This window comes from Podarcis cretensis, assembly GCF_951804945.1.
Source record: "Podarcis cretensis genome assembly, chromosome: 10".
Classification (NCBI taxonomy): domain Eukaryota; kingdom Metazoa; phylum Chordata; class Lepidosauria; order Squamata; family Lacertidae; genus Podarcis; species Podarcis cretensis.
In genome coordinates this window covers 9,004,735-9,031,574 of record NC_137179.1, presented here as the reverse complement: position 1 = coordinate 9,031,574, position 26,840 = coordinate 9,004,735, and the positions used below count along the sequence as shown (strand labels likewise).

General features: G+C 45.2%; 1 protein-coding gene across 1 annotated transcript; it reads right to left on the bottom strand.

Annotated features, from left to right (window-relative positions):
- Positions 1 to 1,958: 1,958 nt before the first annotated feature.
- On the bottom strand, positions 1,959 to 26,287 carry LOC307224919 (TRPM8 channel-associated factor homolog). Its single transcript, XM_079992261.1, has 10 exons — positions 25,573 to 26,287; positions 24,999 to 25,147; positions 22,221 to 22,871; positions 17,836 to 18,486; positions 14,560 to 15,644; positions 12,207 to 12,301; positions 9,422 to 9,635; positions 8,255 to 8,494; positions 4,257 to 4,594; positions 1,959 to 2,583 (listed from the first exon to the last, which is right to left on the bottom strand). Exons 3-10 carry the CDS (start codon positions 22,844 to 22,846, stop codon positions 2,332 to 2,334), a joined length of 3,501 nt encoding a protein of 1,166 aa, XP_079848387.1. The 5' UTR covers positions 22,847 to 22,871; positions 24,999 to 25,147; positions 25,573 to 26,287; the 3' UTR covers positions 1,959 to 2,331.
- Positions 26,288 to 26,840: the final 553 nt, after the last annotated feature.

Genomic DNA, 26,840 nt, shown 5'->3' with positions numbered 1-26,840 from the left:
GCCGCCTGGCACAGCCTATTGTTGGGATCTCCACTTGGCCAAGCTGATAAAAGCTCATCTTCCTCCGGCCGAGTCTTTCGGAATCGCCTCCGACGAATAATTAACGACCTGAGCCTTTGATGAGGCCTCAGCCACATTCCCATTCAGCAGAGTTTCCAGCACAGGGAAGTGATGAGATTTATGGCTACATCGCTATGCTTTATTTCTTACTACGCAGACAGCAAAGAAATACACATCCTCTCTCTATGAAAGCAGAGAGCAACTGAAAGGAAACAGGAAACCAGTACGTCACATCCGTCTCCCATCTCCCGTGAGACTTCCAACAGTGGAATCCCAGGAATGTAAACAGAGTCCTTGCAACTCTAAGCAGCTGTACAGTGGCAAAACAGAAACTTAATATCTATGTCCCCAGCCTGCATTCTCATTTGCCAAAGCCAGGTGCAGGCTAGGATCCAGTTCCTGATGGGTGCAGGGGGGAGTGTAGAAAAGGTTATGCCAAGGGCAATAGGAGACAGGTAGACTACATGTTCTCCCCATTTCTCCTTGTTTACTTTGTGTTTCTCGGCACTCTTTTATACCTGAGGATCTTGGATTCTGTTGGGTGGTGTGGGAGAGTCTGGCGAGTTCTCAGTCCACCATTTCCCCCAGAAGTGCAGCCATAGTTCAGCTCCCCTTTCCTGACGGTTTTGAATTCAACATATGAACCAGAACCCCTCGCTCCCTGACTCTTTGAGCGAATCTGGATATTATCAGAGAAGGTTGCAAGTGCTGGGATCTTTCCCCTCAAACTCCCACCCCCTACTGTTGGGACAATTTCTACAAATCTGCTCCTTACCTATAAGATACATGTGATCATCTTCTGATTGGTGGCTTTTTGTGACATTTGCAATGAAAACCCTTACTGGGTTTCAGGGACCGCCCCTAAGATGTGTTGTTATGTCTGCTTGGATTTCTGCCTCAGCTAGCAAAATACCACTAAATGAAATAAATAATAATAATAATAATAATAATATTTTTTTTTATTTATATCCCGCCCTCCCCAGCCAGGGCTCAGAGCGGCTAACAACAGTAAAATGATACAACGTTTCTAAAATCATTTCATTATAAAAATCAGTTCAAATCAGATTAATACCGTGAAAATCCCTGAAACGAGAAGTAATCGACTAGAAATATTACCATGTGGAAATAAAACTAAATAATAAAAATCAAAAAGCTTAAGGAAAAAAAATCAGAAAAACCTAAAATAGAGCAAAGCCTTAATGGGATGCCGGCTACAAACCTTGTTTCACTGAACTATTCAGTTTTGTCAGAAGGAAATAGAAAAATCATAAACTTTAAATGACCAAAATTCAAAAAAGCATAGAACCCCCAAAATTCTGACATTATAATCCTAAACTGTGTTGTTATTTCTGCTTGCATTTCTGCCTCAGCTAGCAAGATACCACTAGGCATCATTACTGGCCAGTTACGAATAGCATACTTGCGGAGTGACCTGAGACCTCATGTAGCAGTTCCTCTAGATTTTGACCCAGCCGCCCATGAGATTCGCAGCACCATTATTAGCTGAAAATTCCTCAGTCCAGCATTGAGGTGTGGATCCAATTGCCTCTGGACCACAAGGTGTCAAGAGCTCCTAGTGCTTCCTACTGCTGCAGGCACTTTTCACATAGTTTTGTTTTCAATAAAAATGGTTATATTAAATGCTAGCTGTACTAAGCATACATACATTGAGATAAACTGAGACTACAAACTTGGGTTCATGAATTTCAGTGGGTCTACTCTGAGTAGAACTTCATTGGATGCAGAACAAAGCAAGCAGTGTGTAAGGACCAAATGACATTTTTTTTAAAAAAATGATTCTTTTCCACATTTTTGCAATGACTGCATGAAAAAAGTTTGGTAATAGTAATTTGCATGTATATTATCATTGATTTTGTTACTCCAGGGCATCAAGAACATTCATTTCTCCTTCAGTTCATGAGGTTGATTAGTTTGCATTCCCTTATAATAGTTTTAACCAGATACCAAATCTTTAAAAAAAACGCATATACAAGGGGATGGAGAATTGGCCAATCAATGGCTACTAGCCATGGTCAGTGGCATTAATGTTTCTGAATTCCATTGCTAGGAATCGCAAGTGGGGAGAGTGCTGTTGCATTCTCAGGTCCTGTTGAACCGAGAATAATGGCTAAATGGAAGAAGAAAGCATTACGAACACATTCATTGACCGCTGTCAACGTGGATTACAGTTCTATAGCGGGCGCTTATGTTGGTTGATGGTTTGCGAGTATATGCTATTCAGCACAATTTCAATCTCTTAGTTTCCCTTCCTTAGGAAGAGTCATACTTCTTCATCGGATTCTCTGTCCAAGGGGGAAAGGATCTGGCCAGCTCCTGAGTGATATTCTCCTCAATTGGCCATCCCCAAGCTTTAAAGAAAGGACCCAGATTTTTGCTCACTTCTTGAGAGAAATGGCGTGTCCAGAGGTTCATCTTGGAGCTGTTGTCAGTTGGGATGTGGGTCATTGCTTGGTACTTTGCGAAGATGTGGATGTAGGCCTCCCAGCCAAAGGCCTCCTGCAACTGAAAATAATTATTCAGTCTTTTTCCTAAGGACTTAAAAAATATATCACTGTTGCTTTTCCTGTCTCTCTGGGTGCCTATTTATGCTACCGAAGCATTATCAGTTTTACACCATATTATGACTTACGTGGCTGCGCCCTCCCGGCCCTTGAGAATTCTGGGAACAAATGAGAGCCGCAACAAAATGTTGCAGTTTGAAGTGCTGCTCTTCAGGATTCCGGCTACTTGACTGCACGGCATTCCCCTTTGTCCTCCCATGATCCTCCACTCCCCACCACTGACCATGCTTGGTCCTCCCTGGGCTGGTTTTAGAATAGGCCTCATAGAAATATTTCTGCAGCCCTTGGAATTTCCCCAGTCCTGCCATTTTCTCTGTTCCCCATATATAAAGTCATTCCAATAATGGAAGCAACGTTCTCATAAAACTACAGTTCCCAGAAGTCCCGGAGAAAAAGGAACATTCTGCATGCCTACTTGGTCCTAAGGCCAAGTTCAATAAGACATTCAATAAGACAATAGGCCATGTTCAATAAGACATTCTTCCTTCCTAGGGTTTGTAGCACTGCAGCTTAATTCTGACTTAAAGTTTAACTATAAATCTATCACAGGCTTTTATAATGAAGGGGGTATTTGTTAAGCAGTTTGTGATAAGTTGGAGGGGGAGAGGAGGGTCTGCATTGGAAAGTGGGGGGGACATCAAAACAACCCCCCCCGGGGCATCGCCAGTTGTCTCTGTCTGCTCCTGAACGCCACCCTGGAATTTTTAGTTAGAAGTCACAACCACACATTTTGGTGGCAATGGCTGAATCCAAGGTTTAGGCCTACAGAAGTTCAACAGATAGGACTAAAGGTCAATTGATTTCAATGACTCAACCCTGAATATTGCAGAGTTGAGATACAACCCAGAGTCCTGAAGGAATGAAAGACCTGAACAATTTATTCTACCTGGCTTGCAGCAATAGGGGCAGTGGGAGCAGTTTCTGCCACTGGCCAGTTAAAGCAGCACTGGTCTAAATGGTCCAGTGGTCTTGACTTCCGCTCCGCTGCTTAAGAGACGACATGGTTTAGGCAAATAGAGCTTGAGGGTGGCTGCCAGGGCTCGGCGCACCCCCGAAAACCCCCCTACAGAAGAGTGTTCCAGCAGAAGTGAGGAAAACTCGCCCCCTGAACTTCCCCAGCTGCCGTTTCGTGTGTGGAGGAAAGGGGGGGCTTGAGTTCGCTCACGGTTCCAATGCACACTCTATTGCCAAAGCCACACTCCATCACCAGAAGCAGCAGAGCTTCCAATTAGAGGTAAAAGCCAAATAAAGTTGTTAAAAAAAGAAATTAGGCTTAAATTAATTAATTTGGTGAAACGGAAGCCAAACGGGAAGTCGGCTTCCGATTTCTGCGGACAGGCTCTGCAAGGGACATTTTGTGAATGGGAGAAAGAATTGCCTACAGACATGGAGATTTAGTAACTGAGAGACTCTGACTTTGGGAATTGTTTCCTTCTGTTGGATATATGTTAGAAACAATTGTGTCAAGCTGTCCTTCGGGATAAAAAGAAGATACAAGCTGACAGCTGGAGAGAATTTGATAGTGATAATCCTGGCAGAGTATAAAGCAAGAAGGGGGAATTTTTTTAAAAATGGTCTAGTGGTCTGACTCTATAGAGCAGCTTCTTTATGTACCTGCAAGTAAGGTTCCAGTGCAGTCCACACTGTGAAGTCCTTCAGCCAAGCTCCGCCTTGAATATAGTCTTTCACCCTCCTCTTTCTGCTGTCTGGTTTAAGCTCTGGATGGGCTATTTCTCTGGGGATGTTCAGCACAGTTTCATTGACGTAAACAGACCAGAGATTGCAGGTGGCTTCCGTGGTATGTGGGGGGAATTCCCACCCACCCTTCTGCTGATTGTGACCCAGCTCATGGATCGGGCCCCAAGTGCCTTTGGTGTACATGCGCTGTACATCCGTGATCTCCTCTGACGCCGCTACGTTAGCCATGATCGGGTAGCCAGAGTGCATCCAACCTGGCGAGAGAGTTGGGACAAGGGGGAATTGTAAGACAGGTGCATGATTCTCCATGAAAGCGGAATAAATCATTTGCAGATAAATCATTTGCATCTTTCCTCTCGGCTTTAAAACAAATAAGGTACTGTGGTTTCTGTATGTATTGTACCGTGTGGTTATTGCTCCCTAAAAAAATATTTTTATTGGAATTTTAACATACAGATATCTGATTTCCATGGGGGATGCTTTCTGTGTCTGGGTTTAAAATTGCTGAAGTAAATGATTCACAGTGATTTATGGGGCCACCTAGAATTTTGCTGGCCATAAATTGGAAATTACAAGAAGTACCAACAGTGGAGGAATGGCAGATGAAGATGGACTTTTTGGAGCTAGCCGAACTGACCGGAAGAGTCCGCGATCAGAAGGAGGAGGAGTATCAAGAGGAATGGAAGAAATTTAAAGATTATTTAATTAAATATGTTAAGATAACTTAAATAGAAATACTTGTGAGTAACAGATTGGCCTAGGATTTAAATACGTGATGTTGTAGAATACTATGGATAAAAGTCAAAATGAAAGGAAAGATGTTCATTGGCCAAGTAAATTTTATGTGAAAATAGTTTTGGAAAACTGCTACAATGATGCATATGGAAACTCAGCCAGGGGGATTCGAGGAAGTCACCCAACAATAACAAAAATGGGATTATTACAGTTAGGATAAATGTTTGTTTTTTGATGTTTTCTTTTTATGTTTGTTGAAATTTTGTTATAAATTTGGAAAACTAATAAAAAAAAATTGAAAAAAAAAGAAAGTATAATAAAACTTAAACTGTATCATTAGTTTGAAAATAACTTGAGTTGCGGCAATATCCATGTTTTTCCGTAGGCAATACCTACGTGATTCCAAGATGCTGAGCTTAAAAATGGGACATGCTAGCAGATCTTGCTCTGCACTAAAATTATATGGGTAAAGTACTATTATTTTATTGTTGATTTCAAACATACAAATAAATGCATAGTTTACAAATACTTCCATTGGTAACCTCTGTAAAAGGCAAATAATATCAAATATTTGAAACCATACATCTCAACCTATGTGAAAAGAAAAAGAAAAGAAGGAAAAAAGAAAGAAAATACAAGACAAAAACAAATACTTCAATACGTATTTTGTGTTAGATACTGTTCAACACGATTCATTCGTATAGTAGCATTCCTTGGATGTGGTACCTTTCCATATGGATTGAATCTCCTTACATATTTTAGTTATAGACTTCCATCTACCTTTTTGTCAGTGTTTGTTAAAAAAAAAAAAAAGGTTCTGACCTCTCTTTGTCGCCTCAGCCTGGTCCTCAGACCCTTGTCGGCACAAAAGAGTCCACGAGAATAGTATCCTTGCAGAGTACTTTCTGCTTTTATTCTTAAAAGTCTTTTTGCAAAAGCGACTGACAAACTGTACACACCAACACTACCAGCTTTCACTAACCAACCAACCAACCCAACACCAAATTAACATTTCTCACTCTATATATACTCATGCTGACCCAGCTTTTTTAAGCATTAAAGAAACAGCGGCCATTTTAGCCGTGACACTTTTGGGGCTCAGAATTCTATTTCTGAGCCTTTTTAGGGGTCTGCGTTGCCTCCGCTCCCCTTGTGCTCTTTTCAATGAATGAGACACCCTGACTAGCAAGCAGGGCGTACTCTCAACCTGAACACAGTTACGGTTGATCCTATTTGTTGTTCCTCAGTGGTTTTCAACAAATAATCCTATGAAATGTTATCAAAAGCCTTTTTGGCATCCACTAACAACATTGCTATTCTGTTTGATTTCATCTCCAAATATTTACTGTTCTTGTGTTGTTATATAGTTGTCTTCCCGGCAGGAAGCCAGCCTGGTTGTCGTTAATTATTATATTCAACATTTTTTTAAGTCTGTTTGCTAATATTCCTGTAAAAAAATTGTAATCTGAATTAATAATGAAATTGGTCTATAGTTTTTGCTATTTGTCAGATCTGCTCTCTGTTTTGGTATTAAAGTTATTAAGGATTCTTTCCTTGATTCCGGAGTTTTTCCGTTCTCTAGTATATTATTCATAATCTTTTTAAGGATTGGAAGTATAACCACCTGTAATATTTTATAATACCTAATTGAAATTCCACCTGAACCCGGTGTTTTTCCTACTTTCATTCTTTTTAATTACTTGTACTATTTTGTCTGTTTCAGTGTTTGAATTTAAAAAGTTGTCCCGGGTGGGAGTTGGCAGATGCAATGGAAGCTGTGATGTAAGACTTCTTAGCAGCTTTCACTGCCATCTCATAGGCTTTTATAAGCATCCTATAGGATGTTTTTGAGGCTCTGTCGAGAGTACACCACCATACTCACTCTAGCCGCCTGAGGTCCCGTTTCATTTTCCGGAGCTCCTCGATAAGCCAAGGGACCCAGTTTTGGCAGAGTTGCAGAGGGTGCCTGGATGCGATCTCATTGATGGCCACCAAGAGCCAGTTAATCCAGCCCTTGACGAGCTCAACTAATGAACCGCCAGGGGGAGCAAGGTCCCGCAAGGCCTGATGGAATCCATCAGGATCCATTAGCCTGCGTGGGCAAGTCCAAATAGGCTCACCACCCAGGGTGGGGGAGTCAATCCTGGCTTTCAGAGCATGATCAGATCATGGCACCTCCACGGGGGCATGATCACATCTATACCTGCACGAAAGATCAAATCCAGCGTGTGGCCTGCTTGAGGAGAGCCCTAGTGTCGCCATGGAAGACATCAGGTCCAGAGGCTGTGAGGAGGGTGTGGCATCTGCATGGGCGTTGAAGTCACCCAAAATCAATAGGTTAGGGAACTCCAAGCCCCAGCCTGCCAGCACCTTCAGTAGGCCTGACAGGGTGGCTGCTGGTGTGCAAAGTGGTTGTTACACCAGCCGGGCAGCCAAGCTCTCCTCGGTGCCTCACACCAGGCCAACACATTCAATGCCAGAGATCAATGGCACTGGCAGAGCTCTGAAAGGGCAATCCTCCCGGATTAACAACACCCCTTCCCCCTGGCCCACAGTCCACAATTGGTGAAGGATGGAGAAACCCAGGGGTGCCATCTCACACTAGGTGACTGTTTCACCTTTGTGCACCCAGGTCTCCACACAAGCCAGATCAACGCTCTACGAGGCAAAGAAGTCTTGCAGGGTGGCCGTTATATTGCCTATAGACCTGGCATTGCATAACAACAATGATGGAGGTAGGTAATCCTGCTCACCCTACCTTCATTCCTTGGGATGGGGTACAGGTTGGAAGGGGTTCGAGCATAACCGTATCTCAAAGCCCTTCGCTTATAATATGTGCCCCCACTGCCATACCTCCCTCAGCCCTCAACAGTGGTGATCCCAAGCCCCATGCTAGTCTCCCTTAGTAACATCAGTTACCAAGAAGGACGGAAAGACCCTTCAGGCCCTCAGCAGCAGATGAGTCCCTCTAGCCAACTTTTTACCAAACCACACATTCCAATGATTCTTTGTGGAAGCCATGATGGTTTAAACCAATACAAGCTTGCAGCTCAGATGCATCTCTGAGGATATTTTAATAGATCCGGGTGGCTGCTTATTTAAAGACAGGAGGATTGTGTAAAATGGATTGGAGACAATACAGTTTTCACCCACCTGTATTTGAACAAGTTTGTACTTACCAGCAGAGATTTGGACATCTTCCACTATCCTTTCTGGTCTGGGGAAAAGGGGAGGGATGGCTGCTAACTTGGCCACTGCTCTCATCATCTGGGCCCAGGTGTTCAGTAGGACCTCTGGATTGTCCATTCCACGCACGTCCTCTGAGGCCACTGTCAAGATGATGTTCTCCGTTTCTAATTCAGCCCAGGGAGCAGGGTAGTGGCGGATAGTGTCCTTCCAGGCAAATAGGCTGGTTTCACCTAAACGCATTTATTTTGTTGCAAAAAGAAGTAATAACAATTAACTGCATATTCTAGTGTGGAGAAAGGAAAAAAGGGAATGGAGGGGTTTTGGTCAGTGTATCCCCACAATAAGCGCCCTCCTGACGATATTGTTTATGAGGAGCGTCAGGTTCTGATGATACCTCCAGAGAAAGGGCAGATGGATTCAGGAAGGTTTGCCATTGCTCCGAGGGCTTTATTTTTCATTATGTACTTGGGTGTGATGTGGCATAATCTGGAAAATGCCTGAACCTCCAAAGATGGTCCCAGATTTACAGAAGCCATCCTGGTTTCTGATTTGGCCACAGAAGGTCTTCATTTTCCTTAAAGGTAAAGGGACCCCTGACCATTAGGTCCAGTCATGGCCAACTCTGGGGTTGCGGCGCTAATCTCGCTTTACTGGCCGAGGGAGCCGGCGTACAGCTTCCAGGTCATATGGCCAGCATGACTAAGCCGCTTCTGGCAAACCAGAGCAGCGCACGGAAACACCATTTACCTTCCCGCCATAGCGGTACCTATTTATCTACTTGCACTTTGACGTGCTTTTGAACTGCTAGGTTGGCAGGAGCAGGGACTGAGCTACGGGAGCTCACCCCGTCGCGGGGATTCAAACCGCTGACCTTCTGATCTGCGAGTCCTAGGCTCTGTGGTTTAACCCACAGCACCACCCGCGTCCCCCTCCTTTTCGTTAGGACATCCCTATTTTCATCAGAGAAATGTTGGAAGGTATGGAGTTACGTGACCCGCAAGTCAAGGAGATAAGCAACTATACAACCTTAAGAAGACATCTGAAGGCAGCCCTGTTTAGCGAGAACATAATGATGCAGTTGGGTTCCTGCAGATCTTAATCAGATTTCTAATCTCACGAAATACCTCCCCTGCTTCTTTCAAAGGGAGCCCCTTTACCATGCTTGAAATAAGGAGCCAGTGAAGCCCCTTTGACAGTGACTGATATGTTGCCCACAGAAGACTTCTTTGGCAGCACAATGTACAAGAGGCCGCCCCACAAGCTGGAGACTTCCATTCTTTCACTCGTAACTTCAAACCGCCTGATCACTATCGGAGGACGCAGCAAGTTCTCAGTGTTGCTCAGGTCATCGGAATGGCAGCCAATCTGGACCTGGAGTAAAAGACACTGGGTTCAACCAGCAGGTGGTGCAAAATATTAACCCCAAGGGGCAGCTGATAAGGTCTGCTGCTGTTGAAGGCACCAAATACTTTTGAAGACTCAAGGAACGATTGCCTTTCTTTCCACTCTTTATCTAAGGGACTGCGTGATACAATTCGGTTGTAATCACACGCAATCTTCACAACAATCTTGTGAGGTGGGATAAGGGCGTAGTAGCAGAGAAGGTCCTTCTGTGAGTAAGTGGAGATTGGTTAGTTGGGGGAGGGACTGGCATGTTTGGGAAGTGCAGGCTGGTGCTCAAAGGTGTAAAAAAAGAAGTAAAAGTTGTAGGTCCCATAAAAGGTAAAGGTAAAGGTACCCCTGCCCGTACGGGCCAGTCTTGACAGACTCTGGGGTTGTGCGCCCATCTCACTCAAGAGGCCAGGGGCCAGCGCTGTCCGGAGACACTTCCGGGTCACGTGGCCAGCGTGACATCGCTGCTCTGGCGAGCCAGAGCCGCACACGGAAACGCCGTTTACCTTCCCGCTGGTAAGCGGTCCCTATTTATCTACTTGCACCCGGAGGTGCTTTCAAACTGCTAGGTTGGCAGGCGCTGGGACCGAGCAGCGGGAGCGCACCCCGCCGCAGGGATTCGAACCGCCGACCTTTCGATCGGCAAGTCCTAGGCGCTGAGGCTTTAACCCACAGCGCCACCTGCGTCCCTGTTTGTAGGTCCCATAGCAAGTGGGTAATAAAACAATCCCGTCAAAACCCAATGTACAGATAAATCAGTGAATAAAATACTAACTATATGCAGGGTTGTATTCAACTAGCTTTTGCTCAGAGTAGCCACATTGAAATTAATGGAGCCTGGTGAGTTGGGAGGCAGAGACAACATGTTGGGAGATGGAGCCTGGCGGTCAAAGAGGTAGACTTCGTAACACCCTTCAGCTGGGGGATGGGGCCTGGTTGTGCTACGCTTGGCTCCCAAAGGTGCATTTTTCTGCACCTGTCCTTGTAAACCACCTCATCCCGTGCTGTATTATTCTTGTAAAATACCAATGTAATAATAATAATAATAATAATAATAATAATAAATAATTTTATTTATATCCCGCCCTCCCCAGCCGAAGCTGGGCTCAGGGCGGCTAACAACAATCAAAATAGTCCAACATTCTAAAAACATTCATTATAAAATTAATTAAAATCAAATTAAAATCAAATTAATGGCAACCATCAAGCAAAATTCTGTGCAGATTGCCAGAGGAGGGGGTCAGGCTGCGCCCTGACCAAAGGCCTGGTGGAACAGCTCTGTCTTGCAGGCCCTGCGGAAAGATGTCAGGTCCCGCAGGGCCCTAGTCTCTTGTGACAGAGCGTTCCACCAGATTGGAGCCGCAGCCGAGAAAGCCCTGGCTCTATTTGAGGCCAGCCTAACCTCTCTGTGGCCTGGGATCTTTAGGATGTTTTTGTTTGCAGACCGTAAATTTCTCTGTGGGACATACCAGGAGAGGCAGTCCCATAGGTACGAGGGTCCTAGGCCGTATAGGGCTTTAAAGGTTAAAACCAGCACCTTAAACCTGATCCTGTACTCTACCGGGAGCCAGTGCAGCTGGTATAGTACCTGATGAATATGATCTCGCAGCGAAGACCCCATAAGGAGTCTCGCCACGGCATTCTGCACCCGCTGGGGTTTCTGGGTCAGTCTCAAGGGCAGCCCCACGTAGAGCGAGTTACAATAATCCAGTCTGGAGGTGACCGTCGCATGGATCACAGTGGCTAGGTCAGGGCGAGAGAGATAAGGAGCCAACTGCTTAGCTTGGCGGAGATGAAAAAATGCTGCCTTTGTTATAGCTGTAATCTGCACCTCCATAGAGAGGGAGCTATTGAAGATTACACCCAAACTCTTAACGGACGATGCTGGCACTAATTGCACCCCCGCAAGAGATGGGAGTTGCCCCCTCAATCCCATATCGCTCCGTCCCAGCCAGAGGACCTCTGTCTTCGAAGGATTTAACTTCAACCGGTTCCCACGTAACCATCCAGCCACAGCTTCCAGACATCTGGTCAGTGTGTCTGGGGCCGAGTCAGGACGGCCGTCCATCAACAGATAGAGTTGGGTGTCATCGGCATACTGATGGCAACCCAGCCCAAAACTCCGGACAAGCTGGGTGAGGGGGCGCATAAAGGTTTGTATTCAACAAACTTTTCTTCAGAGTAGCCCCATTGGAAATAATGAACCTCAGTCACGGTCATTGATTTCAGTAGATATACTCTTGAGTAGTAAAAGTTAGTGGAATATAACACATCAATCAAAAATACCGGCTAGGGAGGAGGGGATGGGGTCAAGTCTCTCCCCAGGGGAGTGTTTCCAGGCACCTATTCTGATAGGGAAATCTGCCGGGAGGGAGAAGGGTTACCAAGAAAACAGCACAAGGGGAAATGATCAGCCACTCCCATTCCTCCCAGCAGCCTGGTCCCGATCCTTTTGAGAGATTTAAGGAGATGGAGGAGCTAAATTGTTTCAACCCAGTTGTCCCCTCAAGGGTGTAATCACAGCCCTGACTGATGTTTAAAAAGCATCACCTGCAGCTGAGCACTGATGGCGTTGGGTGTAAAGAGTAAACTGATGGTCTTTGCCGGAGGAACATAAAGGCCCGTGCTTCTCCAAGCTTCGTCTCCTGCAAGGCCAAAGTAAGACATGGAGGTGAATCATAGGTGGTCAGGGATGATGGGAATTGTAGTCTCAAAAAAAATCTGGAGGGCCAAGGTTGAGGAAGCCTGTTCTATAGAGCCCTCTCATTGTTTGTTTGTTTGTTTGTTTGTTTGTTTTAAAACCCTTTTACTTAATATTTTCATTTATCCGGGTTAAATCATCATTCAAGCTTCTTGAATGAATGTGCTGTATGCACACATTTCAGCCTAATGTGGGCACAAATCCATGTTTGCCTAATGTAGCTCCTTTGTGTCACAGCCAGGAACAGCCAATGTCAAGAGGTTCCACCACACACCTGGCCTCCAAGCAGCAGGTTGGGGCTGTGTGGGCACCCCAGTGTGGCCAATCCATTTCTCCTGCTGGTGTCGGGGAATGGTCTGAAGGCGAAGACTGGGGGGTACATTCTATGGCAGACCAGCTTCTCTCCGATGGAGAGCTGGAGGGGGAAGAGTTGTCCCCCCTTGTCCACAGCATGTTCAGAAGGAAAAAGAGAGAAGCTGAACGACTTAGGGAGGAGTTACCCAGTTCTGAGATAAGGACGAGAGCCAGAAGGGAGGGGGTAGCTAGTTGAGACGTCTATTGAGAGCATGGGGGACCACCCTTTACCACGGACTCGGAGATCCGAACGTATCAGAGAGCAAAGGAGTCGGAGGGAGGGAGGAACGAACTTCCTGTTGGCGCCCAAAACGCTGCGGATTTTGGAAGTCGGATTAGACTAGCCAACTGTCCTCGTGCAGAGCTGTGTGAGTGTGCTCGCAATGTGATGCTGCAATAAAAGGACTATAAATCTATCAACTGCTTGTTAATTCTTACATGTGAAGTGGGGAAGGACTGCATGCCTGACCGCTGGTGAGCCCACACAGCCCCAGCCTCTCCCCACTACCTTGTGTGGGATGTGAAACACAAGAGCAGTCAAGTACATTCCTAGAGTGAACATGTTCACACATGGGGAGGAATGTTTGTCCAGCCAGCAGGTAAACTTCCTGTTTCCTTCTGGGCTGGGGCAGACTTCCTCTGCATGTGACTAGAGGTGGATGTGGCCTCACCTGTGCAGGTAACAACAAAAGCACAGGGCAGGGCAGCCATCTCTCTCTCTCTTTGACTATATGCATCGAAGAAGCAACATTTGCTTAGCCAAAGATGCTCTCCAACCAAGAGAGGACAAAGGGACTGTCTTATGAGATACCGTATTTTCCGCCCCATAGGGCGCACCGCCCCATAGGACGCACCTAGTTTTTTGGGGGGGAAATAAAGAAAAAAAATTGTATTTCCCCCCCAGGCGCAGGGCTGGCGCGGGGGAAGCCCAAGCTTACCCCGACCCCAGCCCCGAGAACAGCCTGCTATCCACAAGCCTGGGGAGCCCGGTGGGAAGTCTCCCCAGGTTTGCAGAGAGCTGTGCGAAGCACAGGACTGCAGGCGGCTCTGCGCAGCCCTCGGGAGACCGGCGCGAAGTCCAGGCTTCAACGAAAGCCTGCATTCGCCCCATAGGGCGCACACACATTTCCCCTTCATTTTTGGAGGGGGGAAAGTGCGTCCTATAGGGCGAAAAATACGGTAGTTTCCAGATTATGTTACTTTTCTAAGCTAAGTCTGCTTTCTGGGGTCCTATTGTGAACAGAATGTGAGTAAACTCTTTTTATACTTTTATAGAAGACTTGTGTCGTGTCTTTTATAAGGGAATAAGGGGGAACTACCAGCACGGTTATTATAGAAGGTTTAGCGAGCCTGAGCAAACACATCCGCTGTGAGTTTAAAAAGGGGAATGTTACTCTGCTAAATTGTGAACTTGTTTACACAAGTTGGAAAGGCTATAATCAGACAACATATCCTCTCCTGCATCCCTGAACATTCCCATACCTTGCCCCCTCTCCCCTCCCACCTAGCCAGTGGAAAAGCTACTGCTGGGAGATGAGGAGGAGCAAGGTCGCCCCCTCCTCACTGGCTGCTCCTGGGAATGGCAGGGCGGGGAGGCCAACGTGTGCAACCCCCTCACTTTAAATGTGCCAGGGGCTCCTATGACACTGCGAGAACTGTTAATAAATGAGAGAGATGCTTTGTACTGCAACTTGGAACATGACCGGAACTGAGAAAAATGAGTTCTGAGCCAAGTTCACAAAACGACACATTTTCAGATGAGGAAATCAGACAAACTGAAAGGAACAGATTTACCTGAGGGAGAAATACTGTGGTAACAAACTGGTTTAAAGCAACAAAATCTCTCACCCTCATTTATTCCATTGATCTGAATGACTTGAGGAGGTGCTGTGGGATAGTTTGGAAGGTTTTGAATCAGATGGGGCACTACGTCTTGGAAATGTGGTAAATTGTTGTAGAGCAGGAATGCCATTTGAATTAAAAAGGCTTCATCCGAGTTGCTTTCAATTGGGTTGCTTGCCCTGACACCAGAAATCCCGCAGAGAAGTGCAATTTTTCTAGAAGAAGAGGTGCCGGGACTCAACATGGACATTATTCTCTGAGTTCTGGTGAGTTCTGGCTGAAAAAACCTGAGCTTGATCAGTTGCAGCATATCCTCATGGACCGAGGAGAGAGATGGAGAGCTGGTAGCTGGGATACTCAGGAATGCGGCGCAGTCTTGTCCCAGCTTCTTGAGACATGAGGAATATGGAGGTTGCAGAGCTTGCTTGCTCTGAATGTGCTCCTTGAATTGGAAGAGCGCTTTGCGGAAGTGATAGCTCGAAGCAACAGCACCGGCCTGTCTCGCTGGGTAGCTTTCACCAGGTAGGTTGATACACTCCCCGGTGATCCCAATTCCAAATTTCTTCAGTATCTTGTTTCCTGGATATTGTGCAATGGCGCAAGCGGTGGGATTTTGATAAGTCCAGTACCAAGCTTGTCCACCGATGAGGAGACCACCTCCCTCAGAGACGAATTCGTGGATTCTTTCCTTCTCTTTGTCACTGTAGGCGTTGCAGCAGTACACGCTCAAGCCAGGCTTAAGATCGGTTAGCTCGCAAGGGATCCCAGCCTGATTTAGCATGGAGTAAAGTTCCTTCAATTGGTCTCCGACGCCAACTTTCCCTCCCTTTCTATCAGTAACCCAGTTGATGGCGTTGAGGAGGAAAGTTTTCATGGATGGTGTGTTGAGCATTCCTTCGTGGGAGAAGACCACAACACGTCCCCTGCCGTAGTAGGCAGCTCCAACAAAGCACTGGAAAGAATCAGTTATGCCCACTGGAAATGCCAGATTCCCGTGGATAAGCAGGTGAGAAGGGATCATGCCCTTAAAACAGAAGGTTGTCACGCCATTCAGAAGAGCCTTTAAGTCACCCTCAATGTCTAATCCATGCCTATTTAAAAAAAGAATAGATAATCCTTTAAGCGAGGTTATAACTTCCTGTGGGATCAATTTGAATCATTTATTGCCTAACTCGGCCCCTTCCTAATGTTTTGGATTCTATCAAGGCTTCTCAGTTTAGCCAATGATCTTGGGCGTCCCAACACTTGGAGGTTCATTGCATTGAAACCAAAGCCATTGCTTTGGCAATTCCATGTGCGGCTAATAATAATAATAATATATTTTTTTTTTAATACCCTGACCATCTGGCTCCATTGCCCCAGCCACTCTGGGCGGCTTCCAACACATATAAAAACATAATAAAACATCAAACATTGATAGCCACAATCTGATTTGATATTAAAAAGTCACTCTAATAGTAAACAGTAAAATTAAGCATCTGTTCAGTCGGCTTTTGTTTTCCTACCCTCCTTGTCTGCTAAGTTTTCTGAACCTTTTTTTTCCTGTAATGAAGCTGAAAATCCTTAGTAAAAAGTTCTCTTTGCTAATGAACTTTTGGCTCTGCCTGATATATTGGAACCAGACGTGCCAACTCCCAATAGGCTCCTGCAACTGTGGTCTAACAGGACAATGGAGCGCCTTGGAATTTATGGCCAAATCGTGACAAATGCAGTGTTAAGATTAAACACTTCATACTAAGTTTAAATACTCAATGTCTTGGGTGTGGTATTCTGTTCCTGGATCATGACAGCCTGACCACAGTGGTCCGTGCATTGGAAACGTCAAGGCTTGATTACTGTAACACACTTTACGTGGGCCTGCCCTTGTATCTGGTTCAGAAGCTGTAGCTAGTGCAGAATTTAGTGCCCAGATTGCTCTCAAGAGCAGACTACTGGCAGCGTGTCACCTGGCTATTGCGAGAGCTGCCCTGGGTGGTGATTTGCTACCAGGCCGGGTTCAATGTTCTTGTATTAATTCACCAAAGCTCTAAACAACTAGGGCCCAGTGTACCATCTGAGCCACTATACTCTGCCTTGATCGCTCAGGTCTTCCAGTGCTTCACTTCTGGCGATCCCACACACCTCTGAGGTCCAGTTGACCTTCACTAGGGTCTGAGCCTTTAAGGTGGCAGGCTTTGCCCTGTGGAACTCCCTGCCAGTAGACGTTTAGGAAGCATCCCTGTCTGCTTTCAGACATCTTTGGAAAGCTGTCCTGTCTAGACAGGCCTTCACAATACGAATTCCACTTTTTAACCAAGCACTATCAAGTGATGTCTTACTGGTGTTTTTAATTACGTTTTACAGATATTTATAGATGTTATCTTCTTACAGTTGTCTGCCTCACACCGCCTTGATTACATCCTAATGAATGTAAACTGATGGGAAAGATCAGAAACAAGGAAGATCAAGTATTCCTAAAAGACGAGTAAATTTTTAATATATTTAAAAGACCTCTAAAAGGTAAAGGGACCCCTGACCATTAGGTCCAGTCGTGGCTGACTCTGGTGTTGCAGCACTCATCTCGCTTTATTGGCCGAGGGAGCCAGCGTACAGCTTCCGGGTCATGTGGCCAGCATGACTAAGCCGCTTCTGGCGAACCAGAGCAGTGCACAGAAACGCCGTTTACCTTCCCGCCGGAGCAGTACCTATTTATCTAGTTGCACTTCGACGTGCTTTTGAACTGCTAGGTTGGCAGGAGCAGGGACTGCGTAACGGGAGCTCACCCTGTCACGGGGATTGGAAACGCCAACCTTCTGATTGGCAAGTCGTAGACACTGTGGTTTAACCCACAGCGCCACCCGCGTCCCTAAAGACCTCTGTACATGGTTAAAATCATGGGCGGGGATATAGTGACACTTATAATGTGGAATTAACTATGGTAACTATAGATATATAATGGATGGATAAGGGTAAAAGATGCAGAATACATTATTTTAAATATGGAACCAGTGTAGGGAGGGAAAGAGGTCTGAAGGTTTGAATAAACCTTTATTTTAATAATAATAATAATAATCCTTCCAGTAGCACCTTAGAGACCAACTAAGTTTGTTTTGGTATGAGCTTTCGTGCTACTGGAAGCAATTTTTTATTATTATTTTGTTTTGACTAGGGCAGACCAACACGGTCTTTTATTTTAATGTTTAAAATGATTAAAGTTAAAATGCGTAAAATTATATAAAACCAAGGGGGAAATGTTTGCATTAGACATACGTAAATAAAACAGACAATAAATAGTGCACTTACTGGGTGATGAAGGGAACCTTTGGCATTTTCTCTTGCACTGGGAAGATCCCATTCTCTCCCACGTTGGCAGTGAAGTACACCCCAGAAACGCTGGTCACCCAGTTGCCAGGAAATTCAGCCAGCACTTTCTCCTTTCCATGTTGACTTGACCAGTACCAGGCCTGTCCGCCAATGAGCAGACCCCCGCCTCTCTTTACAAACTGCACAAGGCCATCAGCTTGCGTGGCATCGTAAGCGTCAATGCAGTAGACCCCAAGAGAGACTCCAGGCTTTGCATCTGAGTGCACCTTGACACGGTTACTGAGGAGCAACTCGGAGAGGGCATCTAAACTTTTGTGGACACCAATCTGCGCCGTTGATGATGGCTTGAGCCACTCTAGGCTATTTCTAATGAATGGCAGGAACTGGGGTATTTGCAGCATCGATTCGTGCGCCGTCACCACCATCCGGCCTGCCCCGTAGCAGGATGCGGCTATTAGTACTTGCCCGTTGGTACTTACAAGGACAGGGAAAGCTTGGTCTCCAGTGAGAAGCAGCTCGCAAGGATTGAACTCCCCAGTGACAGCCAAAGACTCAATACCTTTCACCAAAGATTCGTATGATTTTCTGGACTCGCTCTGGACGGTTTGGAATGCTGGTCTACAGGTGTATCTGAGAGGACAAAAGAGCATCAGCTTTGCACCTGCGATATCTGTTAAGTTGTGGGTGAACGTATCAGACGACACAGCGATTCTTCAAACAGCTCTTGTTTATTCACAGGCCAGAACAGAACTGAACTGAAGGGCTCAGCCAGCCTACTTATATAGAGCTCCACTAGAACGCAACAGTAACCATTTTCTGTAACTATCCAATCACTGATCGTCACTTTCAATCCCTTATTTACTTATGTGGACCTGAGTGAAAACTATCTACAGTATCCCCCTGCTGGCCCAGGGTGAGAACTTCAGTACATAACAATATCCATGTGTAATTCCCAATGAAACCTTCCTAAAATGTACAATCTTACCAGACTTCAGTCCCTTTGGCTCTTCCCTGTACTTTTGTACCTTGGAAGTAAAACTGAATCCGTTCCGGAAGTCCGTTCAACTGTCAAAGCGTTTGAAAACCTAACTGCAGCTTCTGATTGGCTGCCCGAAGCTGCTGCAGCCAATCAGAAGCCACAGAAGCCCCATCGGATGTTCAGGTTCCAAAAGAACATTCACATACCAGAACAATCACTTCCATGTTTGCAGCGTTCAGGAGCCAAAATGTCTTGAGTTCCAGGTGTTCGGGATCCAAGGTGCGACTGTATATACTTGTAAAGCTCTGCTATATTAATACCGAGGCAGCAGTTAGCTTGAGAAAAAATTTAGTGGGGTAAAACGTAGCTTGGTCTTTGGACCATCCTTCCTGTTTCTCTGCCACCTCCATAACAACTAATAGAGCTATTCTGTCCTATTTGGTGTGTCCTTAATAGATTCGTAAGACCACTGAGCGACCCGATTGATTCGGTCAAAACCAGCATTCAGAATTAGCCAGGAGGCTGAGGATTGTCAGAATGCAAAGGCTTCAAGAAGTCTTGTCGCCATGTGTGGTGACTCAGACTTGAGAATAAAATTGGTGCTGAGAAATTCCTCCCTGCCCGACTAGAGAGCAAGAAAGTGCCTCTTTTCTTACCGCAGCACGAGTCATCCTTGTAAGAAGGACAAAATGGCGGCTAGACTTTCCAGGAGTCATGTGACAAATAGCTTTTCTACCCTATTTTTTAAATACTGGACAAAATGCCTATTTTTTTTTGAAGGGCAGTCACTGCAGAGGGGGCTCAGGTTGAAATAACTTGGGTGATTTCTTAATTTATCCCAAGAGAGCATCGGGATACTCATCCTTCACTATTTCTCATGGAAATTTTGGAGTGAAATCTGTGTCTCTTAATAAGGGGAGCAAAAGCCTCAAAACCACCCTACTTATAGAGCTGTGATTTCTATTGGTGTTTAGAAGCCAATTTTATTTGGGGCATTGTCCTGAGGATCAGTGCTGTTTCTTTATGCAAAGAGGGGCCAGAACTCGCCATGAACGCCTCCGTTGTTCTCTTATAATGGCAATGCCATAATTTTAATTTTATTGGAATTTTATTTACAACATAACACAATCCCCCCACCCCCCAATACACAAATCCACCCTCATTAAACGTGAACATAACATACAGTGAGCATAACATACAATACAAACAACGAAGTAAAGAACTTCCTTTATCCTGTATCTGGCCTCCTTATTTACTGTATTTTTCGCTCTATAACACGCACCCGACCATAATACGCACGTAGTTTTTAGAGGAGGAAAATCCGTAGGCATGCCACCCGTAGGCGTTCTCTCCATAGCACGCACAGACATTTCCCCTTACTTTTTAGGAGGAAAAAAGTGGGTGTTACGGTGCAAAAAATACGGTACTTCTTATAAGCTATTTCCTTTATGAATAACTATTAAGATTTTTCTAATTATAACTTAAATATCCACAAAGTCTCCCGCAGACATTAATCGAAACAAGTCCAGGTATGTATTTTAGGGCACTGTTTTGTGAAGTATTCTCTGCATTTCCTCCATGCTATTTGAAACTCTTGTCTAGTGTGGTCTCTAATTGCCTCTGTTAATCTAGCGAGTTCAATATACAGTGGTGCCTCGCAAGACGAAAAGAATCCGTTCCGCGAGTCTCTTCGTCTAGCGGTTTTTCCGTCTTGCGAAGCAACCCTATTAGCGGCTTAGCGCTATTAGCGGCTAAGCGGCTATTAGCGGCTTAGAAAAAGGGAGAAAAAAGCGAAAAAACCCGCAAGACGTTTTCGTCTTGCGAAGCAAGCCCATAGGGAAATTCGTCTTGCGAAGCGCCTCGAAAAACGGAAAACCCTTTCGTCTAGCGGGTTTTTCGTCTTGCGAGGCATTCGTCTTGCGGGGCACCACTGTACTCTGATTATCTTGCCATTCCTTTTTTGTTGGCACAGTTTCTTTTTTCCATTTTTTAGCAATTAGGATCCTTGCCGCTCCTGTGGCATAGAGGAATATTTTCTGATCCTCTCTTGCTATACCTGTGTCCATTATCCCTAGTAGAAAAGCTTCTGTATTTTTCATAAAGTTATACTTAAACATTTTTTTAAGCTCGTCATACACTGTGTTCCAGAAGCTTTTGATTTTTTCACAGGTCCCCTCTGTTTTACCACACCTCCAGCACAGATTTGTTTTTGTCTTATACATTTTAGTTATTTGGGTAGGAGTTAAGCACCATCTATAAAACATCTTGATTAGGTTTTCCCTCAATTCTCAAAATAAACTGGCCAGCCTTGGGTTCTCTGTACCTGAATTTGTTTGAGAATTGGCGTGTGTCTGTGAATATCTGCAAATGATGACCTTGATTTAGATTTAGATAAATTTATTGTCATTGTCCGTATATACACAGTATACACAACAACGAAAATCAAACACCCAAGACCGGATTCACATACACATTTGCACGTATCTCCAACACTCTCATCCCATTCAGACATAATCTATTAAAACATACATAATCCAGAATATAACACAACCTATTAGAAGCATAGCATAACCTAAAACCTATCTCCTATCTCTCTGATAACAGCTTTTCAAAGTCTGACAGTCATTCACTTCCAGTACCATCACTGCTGCCCTTATAATGGCAATGGAGCCTACCTGAGAGGTGCTGGAACTGAGTTCCAGCAAGTTCCGGCTGGAAAAGAGCCCTGCTGAGGGCTATAACCTATTTATGTGGCAGGTAGGTTGTTCCCCACCCCCAAATTTATACTTAGGATAGATTTATGCTTTAAAAGAATATCTATGCGCTCTATACGCATTCTATCACACAAAAAATGGGTGTGTATGTTGTCATTATTTTGGCATTGCTTAAGGGCCCATAATGCATCTGACAGCTAGGATAAGTTTTCGCTTTTCTGATTATTTGGGGCAGGCAGATTCATTATGGTTTTCTTCCTCTCAGGATACACAGACGGGGGGGGGGGGCAGTAATTTACCCATAATGAATCTTGCTGGGTCTATCTGTTGGTCATCCCAAATTGTGACATGATATCAGGGACAGAATACTTCAAACAAATTTTCACTCAAACCTTGTTTGTTGAACGTAATCCGTTCTGGAACACTGTTTGACTTCCGAAACGTTTGACAACTGAAAGCGGAAGCCTCAATACAATAGGGAAACTCAAAACAGAAGCCGTGTAGCACATTTGGCTTTTGAAAATCGTTCGAAAACCAGAGCAGTTACTTCCGGGTTTTTGGCGTTCGGGCGCTGAAATGTTCGAAAACGGAGCCGTTCGAGAACCAAAGTTTGACTGTAGCATTGTCTTTTCTCCCAAGAAGAATAAATAGAGATAAAGAGGTATACTTACTCAGGGCTTGGGGAAACCTCTGGTATATCCTGTTGCACGGGGAATACTCCATTGTCCCCCACAGCAGCAGTGAAGTACACTCCAGCCATGCCAGTCACCCGGTTGCCAGGAAATTCAGCCAGCACCTTCTCTTTTCCATGTTGGTGGGACCAATGCCAGGCCTGCCCTCCAATGAGTAGACCCCCGCCTCTCTCTACAAACTGAGCAAGGCTGCCAGCTTGTGTGTCGTCATAGGCATTGATACAGTAGACCCCAAAGGAGTCTCCAAGCCTGGCGTTCGGATGCACCTGAACAGAATTCCTGAGCAGCAGATCAGAGAGAGTGGCCATGTTCTGATGGATGCCCACTTCTGCTGTTGGGGACGGCTTGAGCCACTCTAGGCTATTTCTAATGAACGGCAGGAACTGGGGCATTTGTAGCATGGCTTCATGCGCCGTCACCACCATCCGGCCTGCCCCGTACCAGGATGCGGCTATTAGTATGTTGCCCTTCGTACTCACCAGCACAGGGAAAGCTTGGTCTCCGGTGAGAAGGAGCTTGCAAGGGTTGAAGCCCCCGGTGACATCAAAATACTGAATACCTTTCACCAGTGATGAATAGGAATTTCTGGAGTGCATCTGGGACATTGAGACTGCTGGACAGCTTACAGAACTGGAAGACCAAGAAATAACACACGCACGCACCACAAAGAAAACACGTTAAAAATTTCCTGTCCACCTGCAAGGTCCATACATATTTCCCGTGTGAAACCTACATAAAGTACACAAGCTAGCCATCTCGTGTGTGTGATCATTCTCCTAAATTTGTCGTCATCACACATTTATACAAGAAACAACAGTGTGCAGTCGTACCTTGGAGCCCGAATGCCTTGCAAGTTGAATGTTTGGGCTCCAGAACGCCGCAAACCCAGAAGTGATTGTTCCGGTTTCCGAACTATTTTTGGAAGCCGAACGTCCGATGGGGCTTCTGCAACTTCCAGTTGGCTTTGGTTTCTGAATGTTTTGGAAGTCAGGTGGACTTCCGGAATAGATTCGGTTCAACTTCCAAGGTATAAGTGTATATTGTACCACCCTACATCCCACTCCACAAAAGCACATTTCCATACTAGGTTTTTTTAACCAAAAAATTAGGTTTAAAATTGGGACTCGTCTTACGCACGGGTAGTGCTGAGGGGTGTTTGCTTAATTTGGAGTTCCCCAAAATGGGGGGGTGTCTTCTACATGGGGACATCTTATACACCGAAAAATACGGTACATCTAACATTCCACCCAAAAGTATCATTCCACAAGCTGCCATGCATCGTTGAAGGCCTGTCCCCATATTAAAGTAAAGGACCCCCAACAGTTAAGTCCAGTTGTGGATGATTCTGGGGTTGCAGCGCTCATCTTGCTTTACTGGCCGAGGGAGCCGGTGTTTGTCTGCAGAGTTTTTCCTGGTCACGTAGCCAGCAGGACTAAGCTGCTTCTGGCGAAACCAGAGCAGTGTACGGAAACGCCATTCACCTTCCTGCCAGAGCGGTACCTATTTATCTACTTGTACTTCGACGTTCTTTTGAACTGATAGGTTGGCAGGAGCAGGGACAGAACAATGGGAGCTCACCCCGTTGCAGGGATTCGAACTGCTGACCTTCCGATCAGCAAGCCCAAGGCTCAATGGTTTACACCACAGCGCCACCTGTGTCCCTGTCCCCATATTGCATTGATGTAATAAAGTGATGTCAGGTTGATTGTTAATTAGCACTTTTCCTGTCTGCTCAACTCTCCTGGGTATAAGTTTCTCAGGGTTAATTCCCAGAGTTGTGAGATCCAGATCTCAAACAGGTTTGCATTTAGACCCTAGCAGTGCCGGATCTACGTATTAGAATAAACAAGCTATAGCTTAGGGCCCCACTCTCTTGGGGGGGCCCCCCAAAAAATAAAAGAAAAACAACAACTGGATGTACGTTTCCAAAATTCAAGATAAAAAACAAATAAAATAAAACCTACATAACAACAGTGTTTTGTGTTCTGTAGGCTCCTAAGATGTAAGTCAGACATTCCCAAACTCAGCCCTCCAGATGTTTTGGGACTACAATTCCCATCATCCCTGACCACTGTTCCTGTTAGCTAGCGATGATGGGAGTTGTAGTCCTAAGTTTGGGGGTGCCTGGTGTAAGTAATGGGCCCTGCCTGCTAGCCTACTTCTTAATTGTATTTCAGTTCAAAAATTACTTTGATAAAAGTAATGTTATGTGCAAATGGCTTTAGATACCTATGAGGCCCATAAATTACAATATAGCATATATTCAACACAAAAAAACAGCGACAATTTGTTGTTGACCAAGGACAGCTGGGCATATAAAGGACCCCATTACCTTCAGTAGCTTAGGGCCTCATCAAACCTAAATCCCGCTTTGCGCCCTAGCACACCTCTTAGGCTTCTTCCTTAACTTCCACACTCTCAGTTGGGTTTGGGCCATGCCTTTGGACCCCTGCGTAAGGTGTTAGGGCCTTCTTAAGTATATCCGGCGCCCCCCCTCCCCAGAGCAGTGCACAGAAACACCGTTTACCTTCCCGCTGGAGTGGTACCTATTGATCTACTTGCACTTTGACGTGCTTTCGAACTTCTAGGTGGGCAGGAGCAGGGACTGAGCAACAGGAGCTCACCCCGTCACAGGGATTCGAACCACGACCTTCTGATCAGCAAATCCTAGGCTCTGTGTTTTAACCCACATTACCACCCATGTCCCTTAATCTGGATCTACAAGGCTGTTTAAGAATGAGTGGATTAATGGCTTACCGCTTCCAGAAGATTCCTCAAAACTTGGAACTGAAAAGCAGTGGCGACAGAGCTTTCCCTCTTCTGCTTTTGCGGAGAGCTGTGTCTCTCCCTCAGATGGGCAGGTTGCTCAGAACTGCTTTGAATTCTTGTAAGGCTTTTGCATGAATCTGATATGCAGAGTGCAAGGAGCTAGTACGGTCTGTTTCCCTATGTGACCGTAAAAAGTGAAAGTGAAAGATTAAACTGTTCTAAATTTGTACTTTGCATGTCAACGACCTGGAATGAAAAGCATATGACACACACAAAAAGTTACATTGATTTCTTTCTCTTTTAATTAAAGACACTCCTTTTTCTTCTTTGCAGATGAAACTCGTCCACAGTTTATTAGCTGCCTTCAGAATGTAAGAAATAGTTTGCAAATGTGTTTATCATTGCAGCCTCAAATTGCCCTTGTTTTTTGCCGTGGTTGCTGGTTGCTCTTTGCTATAAGAAAACAGACAAGGCAATTTGCTTGCGCTAGTTGCTCCCTTTCTAATACTAGGATTCTGTACTAGCCAGCACTGTTGCACACCTGCTTCTCTGTTTCACATACCTGACAAGAGCCACACAGGAAGTTGTCCTTTTGATGCCTTCCTCGGAACTGTCAGGTGAGCAGAACCGGCGTGTCACTTTACAGTGCAATCCTTTCTGCAATTCAGCTGTCTCAGTTTGGCCCTGTACCTTAAGGCAGAATTAAATGTCGTGTTCCAGAGTCGTGTTTCCTCGCCAGCGTGTCCAAGAAGTAGTTCCGGGAACTTCTGGGCAAGTGGCCAAAATAATCTCCGATAGTTTAATGTTATTTATTTAAGCAGATTTCTGCTGCAGCCACGGTACTCAGGATGGCAGACTGCAAAAGCCCGTTCGTAAAACTAAGAAAACAATGGGAATAGGAAATGGGAACATGAACCCAGAGCTCGTGTGCTGCAAACTCATCTGCTTGGCAAGTCATATGTCAGCTGGAGTAAAAATAACTGCATTGGGCAGCAAGAAGTCAAGGAAGGGGCTACAAATTCCTTATTTGGATGTGGTCATAGAGAGATGATAATACAGTGGTACCTCAGGTTAAGTACTTAATTCGTTCCGGAGGTCCGTACTTAACCTGAAGCTGTTCTTAACCTGAGGCTCCACTTTAGCTCATGGGGCCTCCTGCTGCCGCCGGAGCACAATTTCTGTTCTCATCCTAAAGCAAAGTTCTTAACCTGAAGCACTATTTCTGGGTTAGTGGAGTCTGTAACCTGAAGCATATGTAACCTGAAGTACCACTGTAATAATAATAATAAATTTATATGCCACCCATTGGACTGGGTTGCCCCAGCCGCTCTGGGCGGTTTCTAACAAATTGAAAACATTAAGCACAGTAAAACATCAAACATTAAAAACTTCCCTGTACAGAGCTGCATTTAGATGTCTTCTAAAATTCAGATAGTTATCTCCTTGATATCTGACAGGAGGGCATTTCACAGGGCAGGCACCACTACTGAGAAGGCCCTCTGCCTGGTTCCCTGTAGCTTCACATCTGGCAGGGAGGAAGACCCTCACAGCTGGACCTCAGTGTCTGGGTGGAGATGCTCTTCAGGTATACTGGGCGGAAGCCGTTTAGGGCTTTAAAGGTCAGAACAAGCAATTTTATTATTTAATTTTATTTATTTTTTTCATTTGCATTTTCAAAAACAGGAACAGAGAGCATACTTAACCCCCCTCCCCCATCCCCCTTACAACTTCATACCAAATACAGCATGTGTATATATTGTTAGAGGGGGATTTTTCACTGGTGGCAGATGAACAGAAACTGTGACTCCATGAGACTGTGACTCCATGGTA